Here is a 23,563-nt window from a genome sequence, read left to right as displayed (position 1 = left end):
CTCTGCCCCTCCCCTGCTTATGCTCTATCTCTCAAAAATTAAAATAAAACATTAACAAAATTAAAAAAAAAGATCCCTCCATGTCTTTTCACAGCTTCATAGCTCGTTTCCTTTTATCAATGAATTATATTCCATTGTCTGGATATACCACAGTTAATCCATTCACCTACTGAAGGACATTTTGCTTGATTCCCAGTATTGGCAATTATGAATAAAGCTGCTATAAGCATCCACGCGCAGGCTTTTTTTGTGAACATAAGTTTTCAATTCATTTGGGTAAATACTGAAGAATGTGATTGCTGGATTATATGGTAAAACTATATTTAGTTTTGTAAGAAACTTCCAAACTCTCTTCCAGAGTGGCTTTACCATCTTTTATTCCCACCACCAATGAGTGAACACTCCTGTTGCTACACATCCTCATCAGCATGGTGTTGCCAGTGTTTTGGATTTTAGCCATTCTAATAGGTGTATAGTGGTATCTCGTTGTTGTGATAATTTGCAATTTGCTAATGACATACGCTGTGGCTCATCTTTTCATACATTTATTTAACATCTGTATATCTTCTTTGGCGAGGTGCACGTCAGGTCTTCTGCCATTTTTTTAAATCAGGTTGTCCCTTTTCTTATTGTTGAATTTTAAGAGTTCTTTGTGTATTTTGGATAAGAGTCCTGTTTCTGATATGTCTGTAGCAAATATTTCCTCCCAGTCTGTGGCTTGTCCTCTCATTATCTTGACAGCATATTTTGCAGAGTTTTTCATTTTATTGAAGTCCAATTTATCATTTTTTTTCATGACTCATGCTTTTGGTGTTGCATTTAAAAATCGCCATATCCAAGGTCACCTACATTTTTCTCCTGTTATATTCCAGGGTGAAGTGTATTTTTAAAGCTCACAGATCCCAAAAGAGAATATGGACATTAGATTGGACAGCAGCCACTTTTTATTCGTCCTTTTATCTTTGAAGACTAGAACGCAGCCTAGCACATCACAGGTAACCAATATGTTCACCAAGATTTATGAACGTATGTGGCTTCTTTAGGCAGAATTTAAATTCCCACCAACAACTGAAACCTAACTCGACTCTCTTTCCCACTCCCTTTCCACTCTTCCTTGGGCAGCCACGGGGAGCCTTTCATTGCCTCCTCCACTCCTCCTCTGCTCACGGTCCTCCAAGCTGCAGGTGGTAGCTTCCTTTTCTGGGGGCGGTGCCTGGACACCGGTGTCCCTCGCCCGGGACAGCCTTACTGTCCAGGAAGGGGGAGTGAAGAGCACTAGGCGGCGAAAGAGCTCAGCCTTGGACAGCCGGGCGGGAGGCACTGGCCGGCTCGTCGCGCGTGCAAGGGACCTCGAAGCGTGGTCCGACAAGTTGGAGGGGTGGAGGAACCAGGACGCGGAAGAGGGGGACCGAGGGCTTGGCCAGCCCCGGCGGAGGTGGCGGCCGACAGAGCACCCACCTGCCCCCGGGGCCTCCAGCGCCAGGGTGGCCGCGCAGCCCGCCTCGGGGCTCCAAGACCCGCGCGGGTTACCAAGAGGGCGAAGGACGGGGACAGCCGTCGCTGCACACCGCTGCCTTTCAGTCTCAGGTTTTTGAGTGTCCAAAGCTGACAGCCTTTTCTTTCAGCTCGGGGTTCCCCAGCCGCGGCCCCAGCTGTGCCCGAGGCAGGCGGCGCTGCGAGTGCCGCGGGAGAGCCCTCGCCTGTGACCTATTGTACGCTTTTTGCAGCGAGTCTCAAGTGGGCATGTTTCAGGTGGGCAGGTCCAGCATCCCCAAACCTGCCGCCCGGAACCTGGAGGACCTGGACTCTGTACAGCGCGTCCTCTTACACAGGTCAGTGCTGGGCCGGGGGGCCCGGGAAAGACCGCCCTCTGGTCCGGGGGATTATGGCGAGGGGAGGGGCAACTTTCCTGCGGGGGGGGGGGGGGGTCCTGCGGGAAGAGTCTTGGGATTCTTCCTGCTGTGCTGCTAGCCGCGGGAGGCCGTTGGGACCTGCACCCCACCTTTTCCAGAGTTGGATGCTCCGGATCCACCCGGTCTCGCCGCTGGGAGTCTGGCGCCGGTACCGGGTTATCCACCCTCCTCCAGAAAACACCACTTTCTAAAGAAGAGAAAAAACAAGCAAAGCTGTTCTTTAAACACCTCTACACTTTCTCCAGGAAAAAATAGCTGAGAGTTTCGTTTGGACTTTGGTTGTGATTGGAGTTAGAATGAGTCACTTTTTAACACATCTAAATCGTTAGAGCGCACACACACACACACACACGCACACGCACATACACACCCACAGACGCGCGCCCGCGCGTCTACACGCAAAACTACACAAAGGAAATTTAAGAGTTCCTTTAAGACGGATAAGAACCCCAACTTTCCGTAAACTGCTAGTGTATTAACTTACTGCTGGTACCTTCGTCCAACCGTATACTTTATGCAAAATAGACCAAAGAATATTAAATTACATGGTAACTATGATGGGTTTATAGAGCAGAAAGAAGTAAGAATCCACATGGAGAGCAAATTTTCTTTCCATTTTAAGGTTAAGAGAGGATGGATGAAATGTCAGGCACTTAATGCTGCTTTAAGTCCAGGAAAGCCGGGCCTTCTTAAGACATAATATGGGGAAAACTTTTAGAAATATATCAAAAGTATCTCTTGAATACTTTTGTGGTGAGAAAGAGTAAGTGGCCCTTAGTACATATCTGTCAGGGGAAGGTTTATGTGAGTTCTCTCATCTGTAAACGTTTCATGTGACCCTTTTAAGTCTTTGTACAAAACCATATGAGCTGTAGAAATCCTGTTCTGTTGGAAGTGTGAGTCAAAAAAGAAAGACATTGTGCAAGAAAGAAAGTGGGTCTCTTCGATTTAAAAACCGTCTTCTGAAACCTGCAATTTTCCACAGTTGATTTCCTTCATCCCTCCCCCAAGAGAGCCCCTGCCATATACTATAAAATATTGTTAAATGAGTAGCTAAAAGGGGTTTCTGCTAACTTCCCAAAGACAGATCCCCCCTACATTTGATAAAATTACAGTCCAGCAGTAATCCCCCAAAACATTAACTAGAACCTCATTCACAGCATGACTTTGATAAAGCAGGGACGGGGTTTTGTTTTAAATGCTTAAGACCCTGTTGCAACAGAATTTCATATTTTAAATGTCAGGTGCCAAAAAATTCCAAACTGATTAACACTACAGGGTGTCAGATCCAAAGCACAAATGCATCTGAATGAACCACTGTGAAAGAATATGTTTAAACTATAGTCATCAAGACTGAAATGATTATTTCAGAAGTAAATAGTGGAGTGTTTCTAGAATAAACCTGCTCAGTATTTGAAAAACTACTCTACTACTCTATCTGAATTACAAATAACTGCTCCCACATGGTATAGGAACCAATGGAATCTGAAACGATAAACGTGTTTGTCAGTATCATGGCTAATGGCACTTTATTTTTAACATGGTGTGAAAGTCTTTTTGCTTTTGAACGTGTCATTTTTATTAGTGGTTATTATTTAATGTTTTCAAACATACTTATTAAAAAATATGAGACATCTGTAGAGGTTTCTCTTTCATTTAATGAAGCTATATTATCATACAAGTTCCTATTTCATCAAATGTCTTTTACTTGTATATATAAATTTAGACATAGTGTAATAGAACTTAGAGAAACCGGATAACTTTTAAATCATGTTCATCTACTCACTATAGCTCTCATTGACTAGTCCAGAGCATGGCCTATTTTTTTATATCAGTTTTATAAAATTTTTATGTTTTTCCTTTAAAATGTCCCTTGTAAGATATCCACAAAATTCTGGCAATTGCATTAAAGAAAACAATAGCCTTGAGCCATAGGAAATGTATAGACAAGAGAAAAATAGCAAGATGATTCTATTTTGTTTTTACATGTTATTTTAAAGGATAAATCTTCTGAGTGTTTTTTTAATTACTTATGTATGTTCTGTTGTGAATATGGTTTTCAAAATGTAAAGCATTAAACTGCTGTGCTTTTTATTTAATGTTTATTTATTTTTGAGAGAGAGAGAGAGAGACAGAGCTTGAATGGGGGAGGGGCAGGGAGAGAGGGAGAAATAGAATCCAAAGCAGGCTCCAGGCTCTGAGCTGTCAGCACAGCACGCCAGACACAGGGCTTGAACTCACAAATTGTGAGATCATGACCTGAGCCAAAGTCAGCCACCCAACTGACTGAGCCACCCAGGTGCCATTAGATTGCTGTGCGTTTAAAAAGATACTTCAGCCAAACCCAAAGTGAAGCAAAGTTGCAAACTTTTCTCTGCATGAGTGAAGTGTTAGCTACAAAATATGGTCAAGACTAAAATAACAATAGCTGGGATAAAAGACCATCCTGCTTTTTGATTAAAAGTTACATATAGGTTGTCAGAGTCAGGGAAAAGCTTCAAGATTGTCTCTCAGTTACTTTTACTTTAGGTAAATTAACACATATTTGTATCATCTTGATTATAAGAAGTACCCAAATGATCATATTAGGGCTCATTAGTATTTTTGCAGACTTAAAAAAAAAAAAAACTAGGTACAAGGCTATTGCAGTTTAAACATTCCCTTGGAGTCCTATTTCTGTTGTGCACTAGTTATGTGACTTACAAGACTTTTGACTTGTTTATATTTTCCTGTTCTTCCTGTAATATAAAGGGATAATACCCACTTCATTGGGTGGTGGTGTGAATTTCAGATATATAAGTGCTGTAAAAAACTAAAGATCTGTAAAATACAAAGGATTATGTTAACCAGTGTCCTAAAAAATTAAAATAAAACACAGAACAATAGGTATTCTTAGAGACTCTGAGAAAATTCAGCTAAGTGAGTTTTGCCCAAAGCCTAATGGCTAATATATGGGGCTGGTCCACGCCAGAGTGCTAGTGTGTTCTAACATCTAAGCCAGCAAAGAAAATGAGCAAGAGGTGAGTCTCTGAAAATGTTTGATAATCTAAACTTCATACTTTTGCCAATAGCAAAATAGCATATTTAAAATATCTCAAATATCCAGAAGCCTCAGGGGTAAAGATGTGCCCCATTAGATAATATTCCTGATGAATAAAATATCCTTTAATAAGTTCAAAAAGTAAAAACTAAAAAAAAATACTGAAATAAAAAACATTTTATTATTTTTTTTTAAGTTTACTGAGAGAGAGACAGTGGCACACATGAGGCAGGAGGAGGGGCAGAGAAAGAGGGAGAGAGAATCCCAAGCAGGCTCCTGACTGTCAGCACAGAGCCCAACACAGGGCTTGATCCCACGAACACCTCGAGATTGTGACCTTAGCTGAAATCAGGAGTCAGATGCTTAACCAACTGAGCCACCCAGGTGCCCCAAAATAAAAAACATTTAAATATAGCATATAACACACACTCCTCTATTTCTTAAAGTGTGGGACATTAGATTCCAAGGACATTTGGTTCTTAGCAACCCTGTACAGTACACGGGGATTATTATTGTAGTTTTCAGATGATGAAACTGACTTTGTCCATATTCACTTGGTTATTAGTGCCAAAATCAGGATGAGAATGTGGATTCTCTGACTAGAGGATGCATGGCACTTAGGGAATATCAAGCATTTTCACGGTCTTATCAAATTACTGTAGGGTTCGACAATGCAGTAATTTTGTTTCTTTTTTTATTTTAGATGCTATTGAGGGCACTTGGCACTCATTTATACACTATGAGTTTGGGGGGGAGTTGGTTTTTTGTAATTCTAGTGTCTGCTTTTTGTTTCTGACTTTGCTCTTCATTGGCAGATTGTCAGCCATCAACAATTTCTGCTGCTATTGTATTCCCGTTTTAAGGAGGCCTCCCTTCCTTCTGGTTGGCAGCTACTGATCTATGGCGGTAGAACATTTCATCAACTTTTTACAATTCGTAAATGAAAGTATAAAATGAGAATAACTAGGAGTAAATGAAGGGTTTGGGGTTGAGCTTTGTGCCATCTACCTCATTTACTTTTATGTTTACCTCTGTGTTCTCATCTGTATTTCATTATTATTCAAATAGAGAATGCATGATTTCTATGGAACAAGTTCTAAACATTTTAACAGGCAATTCAATTTTTATAAAGGAAAATTAGAATCTTAGATCATAATCCAATTCTATAAACATTGGATTGCTGAAATGTTATTCATTTATGACTATCTCAAATTTTAAAAATCCTACATTACGATGCCTCAGTTTTTAAAATGCTGTTTTGCTGGCCTACCAAATTATTATTTGTCATTTTTTAAATGATTGGGGTTGTCAGGATTACCACACCCCTCATGAATTATTTCGACGTTCATAGTTAAGATGGTATTAGTTTCTAACAATGCTAAGTTCTGTAAATTTTTACCTTGCAGTTTAAAATTTTTTAATGGACATGACCTCATGTGGCCCTGTTTTCATTTACTTCTCATTGCTAGCTTCCGTTACCACCAGGCAAAGAACTCTTGAACCTGCCAAAAATACTAAATATTTAATTATGTTCTTATCTGGTGTATTTTATGTCAGAGTTGTGTTGTTTGCCTAATTGAGGGAGTAAAATATGAAAATAAGGACTTTATGTCATATATATATATATATTAAACTAAACATACTTAGTTCTCAGAGATGGCTGGCCATCTGTGTAATGGAAAATAAAAATTGAGAATATACCCCAGTCTCTTTTAAGTCACCAGCAATTGCTAAGTATAAAACAAAGTCAGTATTTTTTAAAAGGCCCTGAAAATAGCAAGTTAATCTTTTCCATTCTTCATCCTCTCTAGTATATCTAAGGTTGTTAAATATTAATTTAGTACAAATATGACATATAAAGTTAGACATCTGATAAGCTTCACACCCTGAAGATTTAAATAAGAATATAAAATGATTGCTCTTATTTTTTCTTTTGTGAAAGATCAGGAAAGTGATATCCTTCTGGGGGTGCAGATTTTGTCTTTTAATCTAACATATGGAAGTAGACTAGCCAAGGAAGTTAACTCAGAGACATATCTAGTGTGAAGATTTCGTAAAAGATACTTTTATGTGGCACCTCTTGCTCTTGTTCAACCTTATGTAAGATGAAAGACTGAAAACAACAACAAAAAAGACCCAGTTATAACTTCCAGAAATTTGTCATTTGGTAGCAAAGATTCCTAAATAATTTAGACATTAGGCAGACATACTCGTTATAAAACTTTATTAGATATGAGGGGAAGGTGGAAAGAAGAATTGTCACTGAGATAGGAAAAGAGTGTGAGAAATCTTCTTGAAAAAGGTACTGTTAGGGGCGCCTGGGTGGCGCAGTCGGTTAAGCGTCCGACTTCAGCCAGGTCACGATCTCGCGGTCCGTGAGTTCGAGCCCCGCGTCAGGCTCTGGGCTGATGGCTCAGAGCCTGGAGCCTGTTTCCGATTCTGTGTCTCCCTCTCTCTCTGCCCCTCCCCCGTTCATGCTCTGTCTCTCTCTGTCCCAAAAATAGATAAAAACGTTGAAGAAAAAAAAAAAAATTTAAAAAAAAAAAAAAAAAAAAAAGAAAAAGGTACTGTTAGAATTGGGTCTTGAAGGAAAATGTAGCATTTCACAATGAGAGAACTGCATGAGTAAAATAAATGATCCATAAAATAGTTTTAAGTTTTATTGATACTTTATGTGCTAGGTATCTTACATACATTGACTTATTAGACCTCCAAACAGTCCTATGAAGTACATATCAATATCTGAATTTACCAATAAAGAAAGTGAAGCTTGGAGAGGTTGATTTGCTCTGTCTGCCAGGCTCAAAATCAGGAGGTGGGAGTGGTTTCTAGCCTATCGTGGAAACGGTCAGTGGGCCTGCAGATATGAAGAATTAGAACTGAGGGGAGACTTGGGGCAGTGTTTCCCAAGTTTACCTTAATCTAGGGATCATTGAGGGGTGAGAGCATTTGTTTAAAACAGAGATTTCTAGGGCAATTTCCCTGGAGATTCTGATCCTTTTGAGGTGGGACAGGTCTTAAAATCTCTATGTTTAACAAGAACCCCAGGGGTTCTTTTGATCTGGCAAGTTGGGCACACTTGATTAACTTGATTAATGCAGGAAATAAAGCATCTAATTCCTAATTGGTGCTCAATTGTTTGTAGAATTGGGATCTTTTTTTTTTTTTTTTAAGAGATTACCTAGTTTGGAATTTATTCTCTAATGGGGTGGCATTGAAGGTTTTTCAGCAGCGCATGAAATCATTAGCTGTTTATAGAGAAAAAAAAGAGTGTCATTTATATGCAGAAATGTGGGGTTTTTTGTTAATATTTAGAATGTCTTTTTTTTTTTATTTCCAATAAGATGCTTTTAAAATATTAAAATTTTTATCACTGGAGATTGTGGTGAGAATAAGTATGTATATTTTAACATGAAACAAGTATAACTATTATATTGATTCCAACTTTTTAAAAAATAATATTGTTTCTCTGATTTTAAAAGTAACTACATTTTTGGACCTCAGTGCTGATGGAAATATTTGTTTTCCTTCCTTTGGGGATCCATTCTCTTCAAACTTCTAACTCCATTGCCCTCCTTTGTTTTCACCTGGCAAGGTTACCTTCTACTTACCTGAGAAAATAAACACCATTATGTATGGAGAGTGTCTCAACTTCCTGACTAAAACTGGCAAATCAGTATCCACACCTGCACCTTCATTTAGGATCCAGTTTTAAAGAAGACATGTCAGCAAGGTCATGTCCTTCCATCTGTCTGGTAGACACCAGATTCTCCTGCTACCTCAAGGACCTCTTTTGCCCCATTATCCTGTTATGAACTAGTCCCCTGTGCTCCAGTCTGAATGATAGATAGACCTCTTTTAAGGAAAAAAGAAAAATCTGTTGTGGACTTGCAGGAATGAATTAAACTTTTTAAAATTATAATGTAAATAAACAGTTATAAGCTCTGTGCTCTATAGCTCTCATATAAGATAAAAACAATTTTATAAATTGATTCAAATTAAGACAAAACAATATTCAATAGCTGGTGTACAACTATGAAAAAACACATTTAGAATTAATGTAATTTAAGTTGAATCTCCAGCACTCATCCATTGAGATCATAAAATATTATATCCTTTAACTTGTTATAACATGAATATTCCCCCTTGCATTATTCTTTGAAAATACTTCTATCATAATATTTATATTTCATATAGAAAAGTGTATTTTTAAATTTTCCCCTATTGTTGAATATTTAGATTGCTTTCAGCTTTCCACTTTCACAAACTTTATAATTGTTTTTACAACCTTTATTTTCTTAGAATAGATCTGTAATAGTTGAATTACTAGATCCTGAGGATGAAATATAATCAAGTAGTTAATGACAGGTTCAATTTTTGTGTGGCTTGGCTGCCTTCTAGCCATGTGACCATTAAGATGAATAACCCAAGCTTCAGTTTCCTTATTTTAGTATAAGGATCTTTACTTCATAGTATGTGAATACGTAGTATAGTATATCAATAGAACAAGTAATTTGAGAAATGGCTGACTCTCAATAAAGGCTAGCTATTATTTTGTACTTAGAAAAAAATACATGTAGGTGTTCGTAAATTACCGATAAAATTTACCAGTTTACATTTCCAATTTCAGTGATAATACTTCATCAAATTATAAAATTACAAAATGAACGTGCAGTTGATTTCACATTGCCTCTTATTTTAAGCAATTTACAACATTTGCTAGGGAAAACTATACAAATGTTTGCAACTGTGAAACAGTAAGAAAACCAAAGAAACATTGGAGCGTATTTACATTTACACCTAGTGGACTTTGCTTAAAAGCTTCCCTTCCCAGCACAGATGCAGAGGCCCTGGGGAAAGGTACGGAGGAGTTTCCTTTACTTCATGGGAACCCCAAGCTGAGTGCCTCTAAGGCTTTGGGCAGCTGTTCGGCTTAGAAACATAGGGCAAAGTGCAAACTAGAAAAAGGGAAGAAAAAAATGGGTCTCCGCTGTTAATAAACTATAGTACTCTAAAGGAGTGCGTTTAGGAGACTCTAAGTGGTGAAGTTTTTAACTACTTATATTCCTCCAACTGAGATGCCCTCCTGGAAGTTTCACCTCGTTGGCTTCTTTCAGTAGCTCTCTCTCTCTCTCTCTCTCTCTCTCTCTCTCTCTCTCTCTCGGGAAAGCTTCCTTGTCTCCCTGGCAACTCAAGCTGCCACCAATTGCAGCCAAGGATTGGCGGTCACGTGGCCTTTGCCCTTTCCCTAGCGGAGACAACATGGCGGCTACGGCGAGCCATTGCTGCGAGATTTGAATTAACACTACTAGTAACTACTGTATCCTTGATGATGGCGTCTCCGGTTTCGTATGGTTCCCGTCAGAGCCCAGATGAGCTCCCTGGAGACCATTCTTCACAAGAAGATGAGGATTGCGATTATGAAGATCGGGTCAACGACTCGGGTTCATATTCCTCAACCAGTAGTGATTATGAGTAAGATTCTTGAAGAGGGACAATTAAGTCCATTCTTTCAATCCAGAGAGTGTACACTTGGGCGGCGGCGGCGGGGGGGGGGGGGGGGGGCGGCCTGCCAGAGTGTTGGAGTAGTTGGGATTGAGTGTTTGAGGTTCTATAATTAGTGGGATTTATTTGAGCCACGTTCCAATTGTGAGGGACGTGAGCCGAAATGACGTGCGGTTCTTTGCTGTTGTAGGTTTTTTATGATTATCAGATAAGGTTCTCCTCTTTGTGGAGTGTTCTGTAATATTTAACTGTATATCTGTTAGAATGTTCACAAAACTCTTCGTTCCTATGTCAGTGTCTTCTTCTCTGGTGTTATAATCTTTGTGACTTTAGTGGAGGGATACCCTACACGTTTTATAAGTCAACTATTTATTTAGATTTTTTTCCCTGTTATAAAAATGGATATATATAAAAGAACTAAAATCCACTGATAGTCTTCACCATCAAGGACAACCTCTCAGCATTTTGGGGTATTTCTGCTGTATTTTCCTACACGTTCTCATGGTTTTCTGGTTTTCTACTTAATGTCATAACATAATTTTAAAAATACAAAATATCTAAATATTATTTTCCACTTTTTAATCTTTAATAATAATGAAAAAATTATTTTGATTCATAAGACCCAGTGTCTCTTTAATTTTGAAAGAATCTATCCCTTACTGCTATGGATTAAGACCTTTTTGGAAAAGTAAATTCGTGGTAGCTTGAAATAAATGACTAATAGTGAAAAGGTTTAGGTGCCAAAACATCAAGCAATCCCATAATAGACTACCATGCACATTCAGTTTTAGGATGACATTTTAAGTGTATTTAGGAATATGGGGCGCCTGGGTGGCGCAGTCGGTTGAGCGTCCGACTTCAGCCAGGTCACGATCTCGCACTCCGTGAGTTCGAGCCCCGCGTCGGGCTCTGGGCTGATGGCTCAGAGCCTGGAGCCTGTTTACAATTCTGTGTCTCCCTCTCTCTCTGCCCCTCCCCCATTCATGCTCTGTCTCTCTGTGTCCCAAAAATAAATAAACGTTGAAAAAAAAAAATTTAAGTGTATTTAGGAATAAATGGTTACAAGTATTTAATGTGTATTTAGGACTAAAAGTTACTTGCCAATTATTTTCACCTATGGGTATGTTAAAAAATTTTACCATTATCGTTAAAAGCATAGGGGAAGAGCAGTCACTAATGGCTGCTTACCATACTCTAGAGGCTCAATGAGGACAGATTATATTCTTGAAGACTTGAACAGATTTTAGAGGATCAAGTATTTTGTGTAATCTGCTGTGGTCATTTAAAAAATAATTACAAAATTATGGTTATCAAGAGAGGCACTGGAAGGAAATATAGATTATGGGAAACCTTATTTGGTCTTGCTGTGGGAGTCATAGATCTTGTGAGACTCAAGCTCTTGATTTCTCTACATCTTAGAATCACACACTTTTAGCCCAGAGGGAATCTGTAATTTGCCCATGGTCACACAGCTAAATCAGTGTAGAGATTTAGGAGGCCTCATTTCGAATGTAGTACCTTGATTTTAATAGAATGAAGACAAATGAGCTAGTCCTCACTTAAATTCCTAGGAAATGAGTAATCTGGAGACCTTGTGTTAGGAAAGCTTGTTAATTCAAAGCATTTTGTAAATCAAAATACATGTGTGTATTTCATATATATATATTTAAATGGTCATTAAGCTTTCTACATTAGTCATTCACTCATCACTCCAGATGTTCCAGTGTCTTTATCCTCCTAATAGTAAAAGTACAGTAAGTCCCTTTTGTAAAATGTTTTGCTGGTCTATGTTTCAAGTCCTATCAAGATTCAGATTTTATGTCTACCCCTTCTTGATGTGTAGGTCATGGGAATTGATTTGCTGATCTGACCAGGTAGGCTTCTGTTCTGCTCCTATTTACCTATCTAATCTGCAGAGTCAGCAATGCAGAGGTGATCTTCCCAGTTTGGACAAGATCACTTCTTTTTTTTTTTTTTTTAATGTTTATTTATTTTTGAGAGAGAGAGACAGAGCACAAGCAGGGGAGGGGCAGAGAGAAAGAGGGAGACAGCAGAATCCAAAGCAGGCTCCAGGCTCTGAGCTGTCAGCACAGAGCCCAATGCGGAACTCACCTCACAAACCGCAAGATCATGACCTCAGCCAAAGTCAGATGCCTAACCAACTGAGTGACCCAGGCGTCCCAAGGACAAGATCACTTTTTGATCAAAGGCATTGGGATGTGAACTTAATCTTTCTCATCGAAGCTAAGAGATCCGAATTGCCCATTGTTTTTCATTGCCTACATGGATGATATTGAAGAAGTATGCTAGGGATGCCTGGGTGGCCCAGTTGGTTAAAGCATCTGACTTCGGCTCAGGTAATGATCTCACAGTTCCTGAGCTCGAGCCCTGCATCGGGCTCTGAGCTGACAGCTCAGAGCCTGGAGCCTGCTTTGGATTCTGTCTCCCTCTCTCTCTGCCCCTCCCCTGCTCACACTCTATCTCTCTTTCTCTCAAAAATAAATAATAAACATTAAAAAAAATTTTTTTTCAAAGGAAGTTTATGCTAGTTGTTTATTCATATAAAATATTCTTAACTTTCAGTGTCCTAATAGTTAATTATTGCATATTCTTTCTGGTAATTATTATTTCATACATGCTTTCTAACCAAAAACCAGTTTGAGCTGCATGTGATTGTTAATACAGAATAAGGTGATCATTTTGGGGATAAAATTACTTTAGGGTATGTTCTGGTGAAGTACTTTTAGTAAGTTTGTTTAAGACTTATATAAGAGGACAATTTTAGATTAGAAAACACATTGGCAAGTCCCTGGGGATACTTCAGAGATAATACTGGTAGATGAGTTGAGGAAATCAATGACTAGTTTTGGTATTGAAACAATGGAAATCGTACATTTACTTTTAATAATGCCAAGTTCCTTTCCTGTGGTTTTCTTCTCTTTTAACTGTTTTGATCTGTACACACCTATTTTCAGAAATACTACAAATTCTGTTTCCTTCCTTCTTTTCATTTGGCTTATTTGTTTTCTTTCTTAAATTCCACATATGACTGAAATCTTACGGTATCTGTCTTTCCCTGACTTACTTCACTTAGAATAATACTCTCTAGTTCCATCCATGTCATTGGATTTCATTCTTTTTTATGGCTGAGTAATACTATTCCATTGTGGATGTGGATGTGTGTGTATATACCAACTCTTTTTTTCCCCCTCAGATCTAGGATTAGGGTTCAGTTTAGGGCTAAAATAAGGGTTAGGGTTAGGGCCAGGGTGAGGTTATGTGCCTGTTATCCTGCAGGTCAGAGATCTCTCCAGAGGAATGGCTTTAGAAGTAGGGTTAGGGTTAGGGTTAGTGTTCAGGTTTGGGTTAGAATTAGGTTTAGAGCTAGGGTTAGGATTAGGGTGAGAGTATATGCCTCATACCCTACAGTTCAGAGACCTCTCCAGAGGTTAGATTTGGTGTTACAGTTAGGATTAGGGTAGAATTTAGGGGTTACTAGTTAGGGGTAGAGTTAGGTTTAGGGTCAGGGTTAAGGTTAGGGTTTAGGTTTGTGGTTGGCATCCTTTGCTGTGGTTTTCCAGTTATTCAACTTTTGAGGCAACATTGGTTAGTACAGATTGGTCAGAGTTCTCAATTTTATAACCTAGATTTTTGTTTTTTCAAAGTGAATATTTTGTTGTTGCTAGATTTTTTTAAAAGCTTGACTTGTAGAAAGAGGGATAATTTAAAAAGAGAATTTAGCTATACAAAGCTAAGGAACTTCCACTGAAAATAAGAATAACTGGAGAAGAAGGGAAATATGTCCTTTGCAGTTTTTTTTCTGAGATTTTTTACCATACAATAAACTTCATGTATTTAAAGTGTACAGGAGTGCCTGAGTGGCTCAGTTCATTGAGTGTCCAACTCTTGACTTCCACTCAGGTCATGATCTGAGTGTCGTGTGATTGAGTCCCCTGTCAGGCTCTGTGCTAAGCCTGGAGCCTGCTTTAAGACTCTCTCTCTCTCTTTCTCTCTCTCTCTCTCTCTCCCACTCTCCCAGCAGGCTGTGCACTGTCAGTGTAGAACCCAATGTGGGGCTCAGTCTCAGACCCAATGTGGGGCTCAGTCTCACAACAGTGAGATCATGACCTGAGCCAACATCAAGAGTCAGATGCTCAACCAGCTGAGCCACCCAGGTGCTCCAGAGTTGCCTCTTGTAGCAAGTTTTCTCATTTTCATCAGAGGTTTCCCAACGTCCTCCATATCTCCAGGATGGAAAATGCTATGTATTCTAAGGGGCAGTGTGGTTAAAGAGAAAGCTAAAGCCTGAATGTGCAAGCATTTCTATGAAATCTTTGTGTAGGTAGCCTATTAAGACATGCTTTTCCTCCTTTTAATCAAACCTTTTTTTCCTGAAAATTTTCAAATATGCTCAAAAGAAGAAAGAAGTCCCCTATGTGCTTTCCTTTAACATGAAAACTGTCTTCCTGGTATTGAGAAGCTTTACGGGCCTTCATTTATTCTGGTTTTTATTTTAAAATTTAAAATAATAGGATAATTGTGTTAGGGTAGTGATACTACTCTGTATGATACTGTAGTGATGGATGATACATGTCATTATTCATTTCCCTAAGCCCATAGAATATACACCACCAAGAATGAACTTTAATGTAAACTGTGGATTTGGGGTAATTATAATGTATGAATATAGGTTTATCCGTTGTAACAAATGTATCCCTCTGGTGGGGGATGTTGATAATGGAGGAGGCTGTGCATGTAGGAGGAAGAAAGTATATTGGAAATCTCTGTACCATTAGCTCAATTTTGCTATGAACTTAAAATGGTTCTTTTTTTTTTCTTTTTTTTTCTTTTTTATGAAATTTATTGACAAATTGGTTTCCATACAACACCCAGTGCTCATCCCAAAAGATGCCCTCCTCAATACCCATCACCCACCCTCTCCTCCCTCCCACCCCCCATCAACCCTCAGTTTGTTCTCAGTTTTTAACAGTCTCTTATGCTTTGGCTCTCTCCCATTCTAACCTCTTTTTTTTTTTCCTTCCCCTCCCCCATGGGTTCCTGTTAAGTTTCTCAGGATCCACATAAGAGTGAAACCATATGGTATCTGTCTTTCTCTGTATGGCTTATTTCACTTAGCATCACACTCTCCAGTTCCATCCACGTTGCTACAAAAGGCCATATTTCATTCTTTCTCATTGCCACGTAATATTCCATTGTGTATATAAGCCACAATTTCTTTATCCATTCATCAGTTGATGGACATTTAGGCTCTTTTCATAATTTGGCTATTGTTGAGAGTGCTGCTATGAACATTGGGGTACAAGTGGCCCTATGCATCAGTACTCCTGTATCCCTTGGGTAAATTCCTAGCCGTGCTATTGCTGGGTCATAGGGTAGGTCTATTTTTAATTTTCTGAGGAACCTCCACACTGCTTTCCAGAGCGGCTGCACCAATGTGCATTCCCACCAACAGTGCAAGAGGGTTCCCGTTTCTCCACATCCTCTCCAGCATCTATAGTCTCCTGATTTGTTCATTTTGGCCACTCTGACTGGCGTGAGGTGATACCTGAGTGTGGTTTTGATTTGTATTTCCCTGATAAGGAGCGACGCTGAACATCTTTTCATGTGCCTGTTGGCCATCCGGATGTCTTCTTTAGAGAAGTGTCTATTCATGTTTTCTGCCCATTTCTTCACTGGGTTATTTGTTTTTCGGGTGTGGAGTTTGGTGAGCTCTTTATAGATTTTGGATACTAGCCCTTTGTCCGATATGTCATTTGCGAATATTTTTTCCCATTCCGTTGGTTGCCTGTTAGTTTTGTTGGTTGTTTCCTTTGCTGTGCAGAAGCTTTTTATCTTCATAAGGTCCCAGTAATTCACTTTTGCTTTTAATTCCCTTGCCTTTGGGGATGTGTCGAGTAAGAGATTGCTGCGGCTGAGGTCAGAGAGGTCTTTTCCTGCTTTCTCCTCTAAGGTTTTGATGGTTTCCTGTCTCACATTTAGGTCCTTTATCCATTTTGAGTTTATTTTTGTGAATGGTGTGAGAAAGTGGTCTAGTTTCAACCTTCTGCATGTTGCTGTCCAGTTCTCCCAGCACCATTTGTTAAAGAGGCTGTCTTTTTTCCATTGGATGTTCTTTCCTGCTTTGTCAAAGATGAGTTGGCCATACGTTTGTGGGTCTAGTTCTGGGGTTTCTATTCTATTCCATTGGTCTATGTGTCTGTTTTTGTGCCATAAAATGGTTCTTAAAAAAAGAGTATATTAAATCATTTTTCTATAGTACTCAAAAGCTTGGTGGCCTCCCAAATAAATTCCATATTTTCTTTTAAAGCTGTTTTAGATCTGTCCCAAGCCTCTCTGATCTCAGTTTTGATGATCTTCCTTCTTTAAAGCTACCTGTATTCTTACTTGTCTTACCTGGGGCTGCTATTTTAAAAAGAGCATAGACTGAGTAGCTTAAATTATTTTTTCAATGTTTATTTATTTTTGAGAGACAGAGAGAGACAGAGTATGAGTAGGGAAGGGGCAGAGAGAGGGAGACACAGAATTCAAAGCAGGCTCCAGGCTCTGTGCTGTCACCACAGAGCCCGACACGGAGCTCAAACCCATGAACCGTGAGATCATGACCTGAGCTGAAATCAGACACCTAACTGACTGAACCACTCAGGTGCCCCTAGGCTGAGTAGATTATAAACAACAGAAATTTATTTCTCACAGTTCTAGAGGCTGGAAATCCTAGATCACTGTTCCAGTACGGTCAGGTTCTGGTGAGAACCCTCCTCCAAGTTGTGGGTTGATGACTTCTATTTGTACCCCCACATGGCAAAGAACAGAGGGAATGAACAAGCTTTCTCAAGACTCTTAGGAGGGCATACCCCATTCACAAGGCTCCATCCTCATGGCTTCATCTAATCCTCATTACTTCCCAAAGGTCCCATCTCTATACCATCACATTGAGTGGTGGGGTTTCAACATATATATTTTGAGGGGACACAAACATTCAGTACATAACATTACTACACGGAAATATACACCCTCTCTCATACATATTGTATACTTTCACACCTACACTTTTACCTACTTTGTTTTCTCTGAAAGACCTTTGCTTCCTATCTTGTCAAAATCATTCAGTGTCCCACTTAAGTGCTACCTTCTCCTACAGCCTTTTTTGATACCTCTTAGACTTAATTTCTCCAAACTTGACTTTCTTATAGCAGTTTTTGTTTCTCTGTTTTGGCACTTGCATTTAAGCTAGGTGATGAGCCTTCTGTCTGTCTGACATCTTTAAAAGTACAAAAATGCCCTATCAAAAAATGTTTTTGTTGGTCTATGATTTCAGGGTCAGATCTTATCTCTAAACTTAGTGATATGTAACCTGCTCCATTGAGCTGAAAGAGTTGGAGGTAGGGAATGTGGTCCTGGGAACAGGGTCATTAGCATAGTTCCAATGGAGATGTGTTCATAATGTAAAAATTTATTTCGTGCAGTGAGTACACAGTGACTAGTTTACTGATTGATCCCCTCCTTTTCTCTAATATGCTTTACGTTTGTAAATGGTGACTGTGGCTAGGCTAGAAAGAATACCAGCCCATCCCAGGTCCCCCACCCCTCAAGCTGCTATGACAGATTTTAACCATTAAAATTATGGCTTTCTTTTAGAAAACAATCAAAAGACTTCATAGATGAAAATTAGATATTGCTGGTAGGCAGAGCACAGAAAAGCATGGATAGACCAGTACTGAACAAACACCAGAGACAAACGGTATTCATTTGTCATGATGTTTTTATTGTGTGTGGTTTTTCTCTGTCCCTAGAATTGTCCTGCTGTGCATATTAGCACCATGTAACTATGTGTGTTGGCCACGTTGGTGTGCTTTTGACTACTAAAAAGGAAAAAAAAAAATTCTGTAACAGGTTTGGAGTAGTAGCAAAAGTCTGTTTTCCTTCAGGAAATGAACCAGTAGGTTTGACTATTCATAACTTTTCTTGTGATGGCTAAGAAAATTCTAATATTACCAATTGATGAAAAATACTGACAATATAAAGACCTGAGAGATTCAATAATTTAGAAGAAAAAAATTAGTATTAGTATAGAATTCTTGAATATGAATTGAGAAACTTATTTGCATTATCTGAAATTCATTTTCTTTAATATAGTTATGTTACATTTTATGTAAGTGAACTTGCTTATTTGCAAATTAGCAAGTCTGTCTTTGGGAAGAAGGATTCTACTCATGTTTACTACATCCGAGCCTTGAAAACCAATTAAAATGTTCTCAAACTTTGTGAGCAGACTGAATATACAGTTATTTCTGTTTAGAAAACAAGTAGAATAAACAAAGTAATCTCACTGAAAGACACTTACACAATGACAACTTTGCAGCTTGTACCATAGGATCTCAGAAAAGAGATTAAAGCATTCTTATATTATAAAAATCTGAATTAAAGCAGCTAGAGTTAATGCCTTTTTAAAAATAAACATTTTTTTGGAATAAATTTAAATTTTCAGAAAAGTTGCAAACATAGTACAGAGTTCCCATATATCCTTCACCCAGTTTCCCCTGATGTTAACATCTTACACAACTATGGTATATTTGCCAAAACTAAGAAATTAATTAACGTTAGTACGGTACTGTTAAATAAACTCCAGACTTTATTTGGATTTCACCATTTCTCTACTTATGTCCTTTTTCTGTTCTAGGATCTAATCCAGGGTAGCATATTGCATTTAGTTATTAAGTGTCCCTAGTTTCTTTTGGTCTGTGATAGTTTCTTAGTTGTTCCTTGTTTTTCATAACCTGGATCACTTGGTTAAGGTAATGTCTGCAAGGTTTCATCACTGTGAAGTTACTATTTCTCACTTTCCATACTCTCTTCTTTGGAAGCATGTCACTAAGTCCTGTTCACGTTAAAGGGGAGGAAAGATTAAGCTCCATCTCCTGGAGTAGGGAGTATAAACATATAACAATAATTTCTTTAATTTTGTTATGAATAATAGTTGCAGTGAAAGGTTGGGTTTTCCTTGTAGTTGTTTTTAATATACCCTCTCCTGTTAGAACTAGTTTGGAGTACAGTCTTTACAACTCTGTTAAGCTTTCTAGCACTTAATCAGTTCTGCTCTTGATGCATCTAAATAGGAATTAATCATTCAGAGTAGGAATAAGGAGCTTTCCAGGAATACTGAACTATGGGAGCCATAGAGGCAGCATCTTTTGCTTTTTATGCCAACAGCACTTAGGCTGGAACCCAGCAAGTAGAGATCACTGGAGACATCTTCATTTATTGCCAGGGGTTGGAAGAGTGCAGAAGTATGAGTGCTGTATCTAATAAAGTTGTAAGTTTCTCTACATTTTTGACTCTGCCAAGCAAGAGGAAAGGAACTAATATTTTTTAATTTACTGTTAGTAACAGCCATGTGAAGTTGCTATAATCTGTTTTCTAGAAGAGATGAGGTAAAGCTTAGAAAAGTAAAAATGTCAATAGAACAGAATTTGAATCCAGGTCTTTGTGACTTCTCAGTTCATTTTCTTTTTACTATACATGTTGCCTTCTGTTTTCAGAGTCTCATACATTCATTTCCTTGTCTTTATTCCTGTTCCACTTATCTCTCTTCTTTTAATTTCTTCTTCCTCTTAAAGTGAAGTATTATTTAAATTTAGAGGTGAGGAAAAAGGATCTCATTCATTGCTGGTGGAAATGTGAATTGATATGGTCTTTGGGTAAAAACATATAAGTATAAATATAAGTATAAGCATAAATATAAATATAAATATAAATAATATAAATATAAATATAAATATGTGGTTGCTGTATCATCATCCATAAGAGCAAAACAAAAACTGAACACAAAGCTAATCAGGAGGTGAATGACCAGAAGTGCTACATCCTTGATAGGGTTTAATGCAGCCATTAGGGGTTTCTAAACTGTAGTGTTCAGTGATAAATGATAAAGGTATGTATGTATATATACATATACATATGTATGTACACTTTTGAAAAATGTATGCAATTGCAATCATATATAAAAAGTATATAATAATTCTGGTTTTTTCAAAAACAATGACAGAATAATCCTCTTTATGTTTTTATATGATTTTATGATTTTAAGAACATGGGTATCGTGGATATATTGTTTATGTCAGTAAAAAGTAGGTAGGGAAGATAACATGTATTATAGTTATGGTCACATTTATATAAAATGAGTCTGTGCATATGTATGTATAAAAAGATGCATGAAAATAAAGTAACCAACTAGAAATCTAGTCGACATTAATTCCTTCCTTCTCTCATCATCTCATGTAAACAGTCTCAAAGTCCAGTGATTTTTAAGCATTTCTCAAATGTTTTTCTTACTTTCCATGTTTTCTGCCATTGCTTTAGGTACCATCTTGGCCTGAACTACTAAAACAGCTCCCTAACCATTCTCTTGACTTGAGTCTTATCTACCTAAATTCTTCTTCCATTCTCTTGTCAAAGTAGATCTATCCAGGGATATCTGACACCTAAATCTCTACCTAAAACTCTTCATTGATGCCCTCTTACTTATGCTACAAAATCCAAACCCCTTGCCATGGTCTAAAAGGTCTTGCAAAATGAGGACTTGACTACTTTTGCTGTCACGCCCCACCTTTGGCAACCATTGACTAGCTTTGTTTTGTTTTGTGTACAAGATTTTACTAAAATTCTGGTTAGTTAACATACAGTATACGTAATAGTAGTTTCAGGAGTAGAATTTAGTGATTCATCACTTACATACAACACCCAGTGCTCATCACAAGTTCCCTCCTTAATACCCATCACCAATTTAGCCCACTCCCCACCCACCTTTCCTCCAGCAACCTTCAGTTTGTTCCCTATAGTTAAGAGTCTGTTTTATGATTTCCCTCTCTCTTCCTTTCCCCCTGTGTTTATCTGTTTTGTTTCTTAAATTCCACATATGAGTGAAATCATATGGTATTTGTCTTTTTCTGACTAATTTATTTTGCTGGGCATAATACCTAGCTCCATCCACATCATTGCAAATGGCAAGATTTCATTCTTTTTGATGGCTGAGTAATATTCCATTATATATATATATATATATATATGTATGTATATATATACACACACACACACATATACATACATATACACCACATCTTCTTTATCCACTTATTGGTTGATGGACATTTGGACTCTACATAATTTGGCTATTGTTGATAATGCTGCTATAAACATTGGGGTGCATATATCCCTTCAAATCTGCATTTTTGTATCCTTTGGGTTAATACCTAGTAGTGCAGTTGCTGGATTGTAGGGTAGTTCTGTTTTTAACTTGAGGAAGCTCCATACTGTTTTCCAGAGTGGATGTACCAATTTGCATCCACCAACCGTGTAAGAGGGTTCCCCTTTCTCCATATCCTTGCCAACATCTGTTATTTTCCTGTGTTGTTAATGTTAGCCATTCTAACAGGTGTGAAGAATATCTCATTGTAGTTTTGATTTGTATTTCCCTGATGATGAGTGATATCAAGCATCTTTTCATGTGTCTGTTCGTCATCTGTATGTCTTCCTTGGAAAAATGTCTATTCATGTCTTCTGCCCACTTTTAACTGGATTATTTGTTTTTTGGGTGTTGAGTTTGGTTAAGTTCTTTATAGATTTTGGATACTAACCTTTTACCTGATATGTCACTTACAAATATCTTCTCCCATTCAGAAGGGTGCCTTTTAGTTTTGTTGATTGTTTCCTTTGCTGTAAAGATTTTTTATCTTGATGAAGTCTCAATAGTTCATTTTTGCTTTTGTTTCCCTTGCCTCAGGAGAAAGTTGTTATGACACAGATCAAAGAGGTTCCTGCCTGTGTTCTCCTTTAGGATTTTGATGGTTTCCTGTCTCACATTGAGGTCTTTCAACCATTTTGAATTTATTTTTATGTATAGTGTGAGAAAGTGGTCTGGTTTCATTCTTTTCCATGTTGCCGTTCAGTTATTCCAACACCGTTTGTTGGAGAGGCTGTCTTTTTTCCATTGGATATTCTTTACTGCTTTGTCAAAAATTAGTTGACTGTATAATAGTGGGTCCATTTCTGGGTTCTCTGTTCTGTTCCATTAATCTCTGTGTCTGTTTTTATGCCAGTACCATACTGTCTTGATCACTACAGCTTTGTAATAAATCTTGAAGTCTGGAATTGTGGTGCCTCCCCCTTTGCTTTGCTTTTTCAAGATTGCTTTGGCTATTCGGGTAGTCTTGTGGTTCCATACAAATTTTAGGATTGTTTATTGTAACTCTGTGAAAAATGCTGGTGGTATTTTGATAGGAATTGCATTATAGATTGCTTTGGGTAGTGCAGACATTTTAACAATATTTGTTCTTCCAATCCATGATCATGGAGTGTTTTTCCATTTCTTTGTGTCTTCTTCAATTTCTTTCATAAGCTTTCTATAGTTTTCAGCATACAGATCTCTTATCTCTTTGGTTAGGTTTATTCCTAGGTATCTTATGGTTTTTGGTGCAGTTGTAAATAGAATCAATTCCTTGATTTCTCTTTTTGCTACTTCATTTGGTGTATAGAAATGCAAAAGATTCCTGTACAGTGGTTTTGTATCCTATGACTTTACTGTAATCAGTTCTAGCAATTTTTGGTGGTCTTTCAGGTTTTCTACATAGAGTATCATGTTGTCTACAAATAGTGAAAGTTTGACTTCTTCGCTGATTTGGATGCGTTTTCTTTTTGTTGTCTGATTACTGAGGCTATAACTTCCACTACATTGTCAAATAACAATGGTGAGAGTGGGCATTCCCCTGTTTTGTCCCTGACTGTAGAGGGAAAGCTCTCAGTTTTTCCCCATTGAGGATGATATTAGCGTGGGTTTTTAATATAAGGCCTTTATGATGCTGAGGTATGTTCCCTCTATCCTTACTTTGGCAACCATCAACAAGCTTTAGTTGTCCACGTAGGCCATGGAGACTGACCCTCAAGGCTTCTGCTTATGCTGTTACTTCTGCTTGGAATTCTCTTTTCCTCTTCCCCTTAACCCCCACCATACCTCCACCCAGCAACTTACTCTTTTAGGACTTAACTTCTGTGTTTCCTCTGCTAGAAATTCTCCCCAACCTCACCCTCCTTC

The 23,563-nt window shown here is 38.2% G+C and overlaps 1 protein-coding gene across 2 annotated transcripts in view; it reads left to right on the top strand.

Moving 5' to 3' along the window:
• Nucleotides 1-306: 306 nt before the first annotated feature.
• Nucleotides 307-23,563, top strand: part of INTU (inturned planar cell polarity protein) — a 101,553-nt gene continuing 78,296 nt past the window's right edge. The window contains exon 1 of one of the 2 annotated variants that reach the window (XM_043568837.1): nt 307-1,832. In XM_043568837.1, coding sequence (XP_043424772.1) covers nt 1,744-1,832 — 89 coding nt within the window. In that variant the 5' untranslated portion in view covers nt 307-1,743. Of the gene's footprint in view, nt 1,833-10,134; nt 10,429-23,563 lie in introns of those variants that run through there. The other variant, XM_043568830.1, reaches the window with a different exon arrangement.

This window comes from Prionailurus bengalensis, chromosome B1 (assembly GCF_016509475.1).
Source record: "Prionailurus bengalensis isolate Pbe53 chromosome B1, Fcat_Pben_1.1_paternal_pri, whole genome shotgun sequence".
NCBI classification, from domain to species: domain Eukaryota; kingdom Metazoa; phylum Chordata; class Mammalia; order Carnivora; family Felidae; genus Prionailurus; species Prionailurus bengalensis.
Note: the sequence above shows the minus strand (reverse complement) of the source record. Positions and strands in the feature narration are given on the sequence as shown.